Source organism: Petaurus breviceps, unplaced genomic scaffold, assembly GCF_028583685.1.
Source record: "Petaurus breviceps papuanus isolate PSGF00001 unplaced genomic scaffold, PetGlider_PUasm1.0 90743, whole genome shotgun sequence".
Lineage (NCBI taxonomy): Eukaryota > Metazoa > Chordata > Mammalia > Diprotodontia > Petauridae > Petaurus > Petaurus breviceps.
The window spans coordinates 14,276,728-14,288,754 of NW_027187332.1; the positions used below are offsets into that span (position 1 = coordinate 14,276,728).

A 12,027-nucleotide genomic window follows, 5' to 3' on the forward strand; every position below is an offset into this window, starting at 1 on the left:
AATAGATGTCAGAAACAGCTTTTTTCTTTTTTCATTTTAGAAAACTTTTTGCCTGTCTGTCAAATTACAAAAGTGACTTCCCATTTCTTGAATGTAAATCCTTACAAGACATAGGTTCAAAAATTTCAGTTACTAGTGCCTAGAATCAAGTTGATAAAATTCTTATCATTAATGTTTAATAAACCACTTGGCTCCATAATTTTTAAGCAAAAGAAAGACTAGAAAACCTTCTTCAGGCTTAAAAGGGATTTCGTTATCTTCAATTTCACTCCCTTCACTCCAATCAGTGTCACTTTTGGCAGCACCATTTCCAGAAGTGTGGAGGCTGTTTGCAGACTGCACGTGAAGCAATTCTGGTGACAAGAAGGACTGCACGATGCCATCCTCATCTAATTCATCCTCAGAACTAAAGGGAGGAGTCCTAAATATTGAAAACCAATAGGAAAACATATGGATTGATAATTTATTAGAGTTGCAATCTAAATCACTGAATGCCAATTTAAATTATTACTTTCTCAACTGATTTAGATACAAACAACAAATTTCCACCATGAAACTTGTGCCATTAACAGTCCCAGTCTTTGGCTCTTAAGCTGCTGGCAACACCAATAAAAACTATGTATGAGACATAACATATCAGTACAAAATAAGGACACTTAAATGTTGACACATGAATCTATGAACTTAATTACCCATAACAGAGTGTTGACTTGTAATGAAGGAACAGTTGAATAAAAAGGTTTAGAAAAGCAATAATATTCCATTTAAAAAAAGGAACAAAAAAAACTTACAAAATACTTGAAGACTTTTTAAATCTGGAAGTTTAAATAGAGAGGCTGTAAGAAAGTGGTGCGATTCAGGATACAGACTTCTCAGGATACAGGGACAAGAAGCTTAGAGTATATGTTTCCTCTTTTTTCCCTCCCAATAACTCAATTTTATTTTCAGTTCTCAATTCTCTCCCTCCCTTCTCCCTTCCCTGACCTATCAAGAAGGTAAGAAAAACAAAACCCTTGATAAATTTGTGCAGCCATGCAAAAAAATTACCACATCAGTCATGACTAAAAGCACAGAAAGAGGAGAAAGAAAGAAAGAGAAAGGAAGGAAAGAAGGAAGGAAGGGAGGGAGAGGGGGAGGGAGGGAGGAATGAAGGAAGGAAGGAAGGGAGGAAGAGAAGGAGGGAGAGAAGGAGGGAGGAAGGGAGGAAGGAAGAAAGGAAGGGAGGGAGAGAAGGAGTGAGGAAGGGAGGGAGGGAAGGAGGGAGGGAGGAAGGAAGGAAGGAAGGAAGGAAGGAAGGAAGGAAGGAAGGAAGGAAGGAAGGAAGGAAGGAAGGAAGGAAGGAAGGAAGGAAGGAAGGAAAGCTGTACTCTGAACCTGTCAGTTCTCTATGTGAAGGTGTACAGAACGTTTTTATCATGAGTTCTTTGGAACTACGGTGGGTCACTGTGTTGATCAGTTACCAAGTTTTTCACAGCTGATAATCTTTATGATATTGATGTTACTGTACAAATTGTTCCCCTAGTTCTGCTCATTTCAGTTTCTTATCTACTTTGATTCCAAGTCACAACCTCACTGTCTATGTCCTCACAACCTATGTCTATGTCTATGTTCTACAGTGAAGAGAACTGACCTGTTTATCTAATCACTTATATGGTGTGAACAAATCTGGAGTAGTGTCTTCTCTCCCTCCTCCATCAAGTGGCCAACATGGCCCTCCTAAATAAGCACAGGTCACCCTCACCCCTAACTACCATCCAACAAACTCTAGTAGTTTACTTTTACCTCTGAGATCAAATAAAAAATACTTTATTTGAGGTTCAAAACCATTCATAATCTTGTTCCTACTTGTGTACTCTATAATTCAGTGACACTGGCCTCCATGACCTTCCTTGATCATCCATGAAGGTCATCTCAGTCTCTGGGCATTTTCACTGGCTGATTCCATTCCCGGAACTTTCTCCCTCCTCATCTTCACCTCCTGGTTTCCTTCAAGTCTCAGCTAAAGTCTCTTACAAAAAAGTCTCTTTCCTTGTCCTTCTTTTTTCTTTTTTTGCTTTTTGGAGGGCAATTGGGGTTAAGTGACTTGCCCAAGGTCACATGGCTAGCTTTTGTGTTAAGTGTCTGAGGCCGCATTTGAACTCAGGTCCTCCTGACTCCAGGACTGGTGCTCTATTCACTGTGCCACCTAGCCACCCCTCCTTTTCCTTCTTAATCTCTGCATCTTTTCCTTTGAGATTTCACCCCACATATATCTTGTGGGTACATTTCTGTTTGCTTGTGGTCTCTCTCTCTCATGAGATTCTTAACTCCTTGACAGCATGAACTGTTTCTGCCATTCTTTGTGACCCAGTGCTTACTCAGCACACTTCCTGGCACATATTAATAATAAATTCTTGCTGACTTATCTCAGTTTCTGGCTCCTGCACTTTTGAAGGAACACTGACAAAATAGAATGGTTCTAGGGTGTAGGCACTGGGGTTGTGAGATGACTGAAAATAACTGCTGATGAGGATTGGTTGAAAGGAACAGGAATGCTTAGCCTGGGAGAGAGATTTAGAAGGAAATGACTAAAAATCTATAAACACTTGAAGGGTTATGCTAAAGGCAAAAGACTGGGATTATACTGCTTGGTCACAGAGAGCAAAGAAACCAGAGCCAATGGATTAACATTACAGAGCTGGATTTTTGGCTCAAGATAAGAAAGAACTTTCTAACAATTCAAGATGTTCCAAAGTGGGACAGACTCTGGTTCATGAGACCATGAGCTCCCATTCAGTGGAGGTAGTCAAGCAAAAGTCAACAAGTAGTGCTCACTGGGGATATTTGTAGAGTTGATTCTGCCTCCAGGGAGGGGTTGAACAAGATGACATCTAAAGTCCTGCAGAAATGTCCAGGTAGCAGTGTCACTTGAAAAACTGCAAGAAAGTCCTAGAAAGTCTAAGAATTTGTTTCCTAATACCTGGTTTGTGTATGACTGTTGCTTTTTTGACCTATATACAAGTAGAACAAAATTCTAGCTGAGATATTTAATCTATCTTTAAAAAAAAATTATTCTGTGAAAGTAGTACTGTGATTATCAGCAAATCAAAAATAAAACATCAATCATGCTAAAATCTTTCTGATAAAGTGAATTGGTCTAAATCTTAATTTTTCATACATTAGGAAAATATAAAAAATATATGAGACATAACATATCAGTACAAAATAAGGACACTTAAAAAATGTTGACACATGAATCTATGAACTTAATTGCCCATAACAGAGTATTGACTTGTAATGAAGTAACAGTTGAATAAAAAGGTTTAGAAAAGCAGTAATATTCCATTTTTAAAAAAAAAAAAGGAGCAAAAAAACTTACGAAATACTTGAAGACTTTTTAAGAAAATTCTCTTCTAATTTATTTGTCCTGGTTTAAAAAAAACAATATAAATTATTCCTGAACTATTCACCAGTAAACAATACATTTTAAAATTATGATTTGTGGCACTGTGGCATTAATTTTCTTACAATTATAAGCAGCAATACAGAATGTAAATGAAGCTCTCTTGTCATTAACTGAAAACTATAGTTAACAGCAAGTAAGATAATCACTTAAACAAAACGTTAATAAAGTTAAGATTTTTGCAAGAGGTAAAAATACATACGTTGGCACAGGTATCCGCTTAGCAGGAACAGATTTTTGTTTGATCAGATGTTTAGTTTTTGAAGACGACTTTTTCACTTTAGGTAACTCTCCAGATGAGGACATTTCCAACTTGGTCATGCTAGGCTTATCTGGAATTTAAATAGCAGTATTGTTCAAATAGCAATTTCTTTTTAAAATTTTATTTATTTGTTTTTGGTTTTCAACATTCACTCTATAAAATTTTGAGTTCTAAATTTTATTCTCCTCCCTCTGCTCCCCCTCCCCAAGACAGCATGCAATCTGATATAAGCTATATATGTATTATTATATATATTATATATTAAATATATTTCCACATTAGTCATGTTGTAAAATAGAATGAAAACCAAAGGGGAAAACCACAAGAAAGAAAAAACAAAAAAAAGAGAGAAAATAGTATGCTGAAGCATTCATCTGCATTCAGACTCAGTAGTTCTTTCTCTTGATATGGATAGCATTTTCCATCGTGAGTCTATTGGAATTGTCTTAGATTTTTGTATTGCTGAGAAGAATTAAGTCAAATAGCAATTTCTTCATAGGGTCTGATCACAAATTGCTTTTTAAAATTATATGGATAGGGGAGCTTAGGTTGTGCAGTGAGTAAAGCGCCAGCCCCGGAGTTAGGAGGACCCGAGTTCAGTTCCGGCCTCAGACACAACACCCACACAAAAAAACTAGCCGGGTAACCTTGGGCAAGTTACTTAACCCCAATCGTCCTCCAAAAGGCAAAAATAAAATAAAATAAAATAATATGGATACGATATAGTTTACATAACTGCTGCAGCCATCCAGGGTCTCATTTTGAATTGATGTGCATTTTGTCTGGGAAGGAGGGGTAGGAAAAAACTACAACCCCAGACTCCAGGATACTATATAATTGTTCTGTCCTTTAGTTAGTTACCATAATTACTAACACATTAAATGTATATTACGTATACATTCTCTTACCTGAAAGAATCAAAGGAGAGCTGCTAAGAAGCCTGCTTGAATTCACTGAGGTTCTTTCCTCAATCTTGCAGCTGACTTGATATTCCAGAAAGTCTCTAATTTCCTGCATGTTAGGCATTTGCTTTCTTTTCTCTTGTCTCACAGTTTCAATAGCAGTTAGCACTCGATTCAGGTGGTAGGTGGGAATACCACGTACACCCTAAAGGATGAGATATCATGAGACTTAATTATGTGAACTTTCCACCACGTCTTGATATTTTATCTGCATATCTGTATGGAACCAAAAGAGGTACTGGGCTGTGATTTCATTAGCTGGGAATTCTCAAATGAAGAAATTGCAAAAATAGTGATAAAACATCTGCCTTGTGAAGAAGATCTTAACCTAGGGTCCATGAATTTGATTTAAAATGTTTTGATAACTATATTTCAATATAATTGGATTCCTTTGAATTTTATTTTATGAAATTAAAAACTTCATTCTAAGAGGAGGTCCACAGGCTTCACCAGACTGCTAAAGGAATCTATGACACAAAAAAGATTTAATGTGAAGACACTGTAACAGATGTATTTTAAAAGGCATTAGGAATCTGATATTGAAGATTTTATAGTGTAGCTGTAACCATACAGGGGATACAAATAATTAACGTAAGGAAGGAAAAAGGGATTAAGATAGTAAGATTTGGAAGAGCTTATTAGAGGGAGATCACTGGGATCTATTTTATCAAAGAAAGATATCTAGAAAGGTCCTTTCTAAATTCAGATTTTACTATCATTTAAGAGATGGTACATGAGCAGAGACTGGAAGGATGCTATATAAATGAAAAGGAAGGGAAAGGGTATTTCAGGCAGAGGAAATAACACAAGCCATGCTGAGAAAGCAGCAATGGATAAAATATGTTTTGAGAATAGTGAGAAGGCCACAGAGGGCTGGGTTAAAGGTCTGTGAACATGTGATTGACAATGTGCAAATGGTGGTCAATCTTTCGGGAGGTGGGGTGAGAAGGAAATAAGTCTGGAACAAGGGAGGCCATTTAGGAGGTGACTGCAATAGCCCGGGAGTAAAATCGTAAGAACCTGTATGGGAGGTGGGGTAGAGGTGTGTGTGTGTGTGTGTGTGTATACACACACTATTTAAGTGGGTAAGGTTTTAAAGAATGTATGCATTTTTTTTTTCCTCTCTCTGGATCACAGTCCAAAAGTTCAAGTAATTTCAAAAGAAAAGTGTGATGTGGTTATGCTTGATAATAGTGTTATACATAACAATGAGAGGCAGTATGGCATAATGGATAGTGAACTAGCCTTGCTTGGAGCCAGGCAGACCTGGGTTCAAGTCTCAGCTCTGATACTGCATGACCCTGAGAAAGTCACTTAACTCAGTGTTCTAGACAACTCTAAAAGAAATTAAGTTGCAGAAAGCATTCTGATCTGCACTGGTAGAGGGAGTTTCTTCTTCTAGGAATACCCAATGAAATCACAGGTGTAGTTCCTATCCTTATATTCAACAATATAGACATGCTATGGAAAAATAAGCATTTCAACTCCACTGATTAGTTTTAAGAAGACTTAAGATCACATAAGTACAGTTGTTCTTAAGGCATTTAGAAATACATGCAAAAGAAAGTCGGATTAATACAAGAAACTGTACTAAACCATATCTATACTTTAGGGAAAACTTATTTGACAATATTATTTCTCTGAATGAATAAAGGCCACAGGAGTTGAATATGGATGCTTGAGATGTTTCCTACCCGAGTTTTCCAGAAGACCACATGCTGGAACTTAAAACATCTTGAAAATGTGTTTGGCTTCCACTATTCTGTGGGAGTGTGAGCTAGATGATGCTAACATTCTTTATAACAATGAGGCCATGATGACATTGAGATGTCAATTAAATAATTTGTTCCCAATTGTGGATGACTAATTAGCACACGTTTTTTAGAAATAAGCTTCTCTTGCTTTTTATTTTTTTGGGGTGGGGGGAAGGGGAGCCATCAGAAGACCCCAGAAAGATTTAAGCTTACTGCGTTAATTCCCAAGGTTTCTAGTTTCTCCACCAAAGTCTGTTCTAAGACTGTTCTTAACTCTTTAGTGAGAGAAGGATTGCTCTTCAAAGCTTTTATCAAGTGCAGTTTATTAGTTAATTTCTTCTCATTCTCCTTTCCTGAAATGAGATAAAATTATATCCCCAAGGTGAAATAATAATTGTGCAACTTTTTAATAGGTAAGGTTAAAACAAATGAATTTTTTAATCACAAAGAAAGATCAATGTTACCTTTTTCATAAGAAATACTGTTTATAATTCTCCAAAATTTTGAAAGTTATATTAATCTCAAAAATTATAACTTGATGAACATAAATATTTCTTAAGAACGACCATATAATTTCTTATTCAAATTATAACAAAATGGAAAACTACATATATTTACACACATATATTCATATATAAAAAAATAGAAAAATGTACTTGAATTTTACTCTTTCCTTATGGAAAATACTACAATTGACTAAACACTGCATACTAGAGTAATAAGATTACTGAATTTAAGGAATCAGATAGGGGGGGCAGAGTCAAGATGGAAGAGTAGAAACAGAACCTCCACACGGCTCTGACTCTCACCACCTCCAATCCATGTAAAAGAGAACTCTGAACAAACTTTGGAACTATAGAACCCACAAAAATGACACAGAGAAGCAAACTTCCTGTTGAGGACAGCATGGAAGGCTAGCAGGAATCGGCCAGCACAGTGTTCTGGGAGCCCAGCTCCACAGAGGTTTTAGCCCCAGGGCGGGCCTGACCAGCCCCCGGCTGGAGGGACTCCAGATCACCAGCAGCTGTGGTGATCCAGAATTATCAACACATAGATGCTAAGGACAAAGTGAGAGGTCAGTGCAGTGTGGACTTTGGGACCAGTAGTTGGGAGTACATCCGCTTTTGCCCCAGGGGTGAGAAGCCGGTGAGACTCCAGCACAGCCAGCCACCACATGGCAGCTTCAGCTCCTGGCCTGCAGAGTGTAGGGGAACCAAGCGACCAGTCTGAGGGGTAATCGTTTTTGCTTTAACCTGCTTGGATCTGGATTGCTGTATAGGGTGGAGGTCCTGGGGTGTGTGTCCACCTTGCCAGAGTATGTGGAGAATTCAGAGAGGGCACCCAACTAATTCCTCCAGCAGGTGAGAAAACCCCAGCATTTGGTATGAAGCTCCCCTGTCTGGTAGCAGAGTCCTACTGTGGCAAAAAGGCCAAAAGTCAAGTAATTGAGTGGCAACATGACCAGGTAAAGGAAGCAAAGCAAACAGAAGAATCCAACATTAGACTCCTATAAAAGGATCAAAGCATGGAACAGGAGGAAAACAGTGAAGTCAGAACTCCAGCACCAAAAGCTTCAAAGAAAAATATAAGCTGATCACAGGCCATAGAGGACGTTAAGAAGCAGATAAGAGAAGTGGAAGAAAAATTGGGAAGAGAAAAGAGAATGATGCAAGGAAATTGAGAAATGAGAGTCAATAGCCTGACTGAGGAAAATCACACCTTAAAAACAGACTAACTCAAATAGCAAAAGAGGCTCAAAAAGGCAATGAGGAGAAGAATGCTTAAAAAGCCAAATTTGCCAGATGGAAAAAGAATCTCAAAAGCTTAATGAGGAGAATCATTCCTTCAGAATCAGATGGGAGCAAATGGAAGCTAATGACTTTATGAGAAATCAAGATGCTGTTAAACAGATCCAAACAAATGAAAGAAGAGAAGTCAATGTGAAATATCTCATGGGAAAAACCACTGACCTGGAAAATAGATGCAGGAGAGAGAATTTAAAAATTATTGGACTACCTAAAAGCCATGATCAAAGAAAGAACCTAGAAATCATCCTCCAAGGAATTCTCAAGGAAAACTGCCCTGATGTTTTAGAACGAGAGGGCAAAATAGAGGTTGAAAGAATCCACCGATCACCTCCTGAAAAAGATCCCCAAAATAAAACTCCTAGGAATATTATAGCCAGGTTCTGGAATCCCCAGATTAAGGAGAGAATATTACAAGTAGCCAGAAGAAACAATGTGAATATTGTGGAAACACAGTCACGATAACTCAGGATCTGGCAGCTTCTACACTGAGGGTTTGAAGGGCTTGGAATATGATGTTCTGGAGGGCAAAGGAGCTGGGATTAAAACCAAGAATCACCTACCCAGCAAAACTGAGTATCATGTTTCAGGGGAAAATATCGTCATTCAGTGGAATAGAGGACTTTCAAGCTTCTTGATGAAAAAAACGGAGTTGAATAGAAAATTTGTCATTCAGATATGAGAAGCAAGAGAAACATGAGAAGGTAAACAGGGAAAAGAAATCATAAGGAACTTATCAAAGTTGAACTATTAACATTCCTACATGGAAAAATAATAATTGTAACTGAAGAAACATTTATCAGTATGAAAATAGTTCAAGGGAATAGCAATATGTATATATATATATATATATATATACATATACATATATATGTCTATATCAGAGGGTATACGGGCGTATACATATGTGAATGTGTGTATATATGTATACAGGTATACATAGATAGAGGGAACAGGACCAAGTTAATAGGAAGGGATGATTTTAAAAGGTGAAATTAAGAGGGGAGAGAGGAATATAATGAGAGAAGATGGGGAGAGACAGAATGGGGTAAACTATCTCATATAGAAGAGGCAAGGGAAAATGGTTACAATCGAGGGGAAGAATAAGAAGGCAAAAGGGAATGGGTCAACCTTATTCTCATTGAATTTGGCTTGGGGAGGGAATGAAATACACACTAAGCAGGGTATCTCACCCTACAGGAGAGTAGTGGGGAAGGGGATGAGATGGAAGGGAGGGCAGCCTTGAGGGGAGGGAAGTTGGAACCACACACTTTTGAAAAGAGACGGGATCAAAATAGAGAACAGAATAAGTGGGAGATGGGATAGGAGGGAGGGAAATATAGTTAGTCTTTTACAATATATCTACTATCATAATGTTTTGCATTAGCTACACATGTACAACCTATATTGAATTGCTTATCTTCCCAGTAAGGATGGGTGACAAGGGAGGAAGGGAATCTGGAATTCAAAGTCAGATGTTTAAAATATATATATATATATATATATATATATATATATATATATATATATATATATACTATTATTAATACTATTTTACATGTAATTGGGAAATAAGTTATACAGGCACTGGGGCATAGAGATCCACCATGCCCTACTGGAAAAGTCGAAGGAGGTATGGGAGAAGATATGGGAGAGAGCAGATTGGAGGAGTGTGGGACTGCTATTGTGGGGTGTGGGATAGGGGAAAAACAGGGAGAAAATTTGCAACTCAAAATCTGGCGGAAATGAATGATGTAAATCAGAATTTAATAAAGCATTTGAAAAATAAAAAAAAAATAAATAAAATGAAATGAAAAAAATATATTACAGAATTTAGAGTCAAAGGATCTAGGTTCCAATCCAGGATTAGCTGTGTGACCTGAGGCAAAGCATTTAACCTTTCTGGGCCTCAGTTTCCTCATATGAAAAATGAGGAAACTGGTAAAGATGATATCCAATATTCCTTCCAGTTTTAGTTAGCTATTCCCCAAATTGCAGTTCCAAATTTATGATCCTATTCCTACTTAATGAGTCATATTATGTTTTCAAAACATAATTCTTTTGAAATGACGAAAAAAGAAAAGTTTATTTAAGGCTAAATATATGTTAAAATACTAAAACAATCCTTCCCCCCCAAAAAATCTGCCGAGTTTTTTTTTTTTAATTAAGTGTTAAAAAAAAGTTCTGGGACTGAGTAAAATTGTCAACAATGAAGAAAAATGAAAGATCTCACAGTCTACACACCTTATTTTGACTCTCCTACTTGGCTTCTTTTCCCACCCTTTCCCTTACCATTTCTTTACTACCAGCACTCTCTTTACTACCACCTATCTCCACCCCTAGAGTTTTTTAAATGGAAAAATCTTTTGTGGGATATCTGTAGTGACCTCTGAAATGAGCTCTGCCATTAACTACTTCTGTGACCTTGATCAATGCTATTTAATGAACATTTAGAACACAGCACTATGCTGAACTCTAGGTATTTAAAAAAATTTTTTTTAATTTTTCCTCATGAAGTTTACAACTTAATAGGAAGGAAAGAATATTTACAAAAGTAAAGGTAGTGATATAAAATTTAAGAGACAAAAGAAACAGACTGTCCGAGGAAGATCTGAAAAAGGAAAGCTCACTTTTGCAAGACAGGCCAAGTCAGGGCTTCATGGAGAAAAGGACACCCCCAGGGAGTCTTGATGGAAGAGAGGGTTCCACAAATAGGTGATAGGATTCTCTTTCATCAACAGCTCCTCTTTCTTTACCCAGGCATTTGGAGACACCTTTGAGCAGATGCTTCTTTTCTATAATAATTTCTAGCAATTTCAAGTTAACTGCTTGCTATATAAAACTCAGTCTAAACTAAACACTACCAATTACAATATTGAAGTTTTCTACTTTGTTAGTGAATAATTTCATTTAATCTCAAAGGAAACAAATTATCTAAGTTTTTAAAGAAAAATATCTGGAATGGAAGAGTACTTAGCTGTCTAGATATTAAGCAGACACAAAAAAGACAGGTTCTATTGTAGGCACTTTCATCAGTTGTCTTTCTGATTACAAGACCTCAATAGCTAGTGAGTTTGATTGCAATCATGGCCATTTTCACTGTTATTGATTCACTCCACTGCTGGCAGCCAGATCTCTCTAGGGATTAAAAGCCACTGGTAGTGCCAGTGCCCCAGAATTCATAGAAAATAGGCCCTCTCCAATGCATCCAAGGCTAATTTTAGGCCAATTATCATGGGCATCAAGGGAAAACAGAGCACATCATGTCCTGAAATAATCTTTGCTCCCAGCTTTTGACCTGCTTCTTGGTCCCCAGAGTCATGGGGATCCAAGAATAGGCTCAAGCTAGGCTGGAAACAATTTGATTATAAATTTCCAAATGGTGGGCACTTGGATAAGCTTATTGAAAATGGAACTGCTTACTTGCTTATTGCTAATATTAAAGAACACAATGAGGGGGCCTTGAAAATGATAAGTGTTTTGGCCTTATCAAACATTTTTTCCCTCTTCACTAAGTTTAATTTAAATCTTGGTGGGTTGTTTTGTTTTATCTTGTGCACAGGCTTTGGTCATGGTAAGAAAGCCATAACAAGTTAAAAGACCTCCCCCCCAAAAAATGATCAAGATAACATAAGTTAACAATATGCAAAAAGAGACAGCTGACCAAAACACACACACACACACACACACACACACACACACACACACACAAATAGAGTTACTGTATTGGAAGACAAACTATAGCTGAAAGATTTTTATTGATGCTATTGCTACTATAGTATTAAAAAAAACTTGCTAATAA

The 12,027-nt window shown here is 37.2% G+C and overlaps 1 protein-coding gene across 5 annotated transcripts in view; it reads right to left on the reverse strand.

The window, feature by feature from the left end:
- Positions 1 to 12,027, reverse strand: part of DZIP1 (DAZ interacting zinc finger protein 1) — a 115,126-nt gene that overhangs the window by 13,122 nt on the left and 89,977 nt on the right. For all 5 annotated transcript variants that reach the window (XM_069067346.1, XM_069067344.1, XM_069067345.1 and 2 more), the window contains 5 exons: positions 6,634 to 6,773; positions 4,613 to 4,811; positions 3,645 to 3,774; positions 3,359 to 3,406; positions 228 to 421 (listed from right to left, as the gene is read on the reverse strand). In XM_069067346.1, the coding sequence (XP_068923447.1) occupies positions 228 to 421; positions 3,359 to 3,406; positions 3,645 to 3,774; positions 4,613 to 4,811; positions 6,634 to 6,773 (711 nt within the window). The remainder of the gene's footprint in view (positions 1 to 227; positions 422 to 3,358; positions 3,407 to 3,644; positions 3,775 to 4,612; positions 4,812 to 6,633; positions 6,774 to 12,027) is intronic.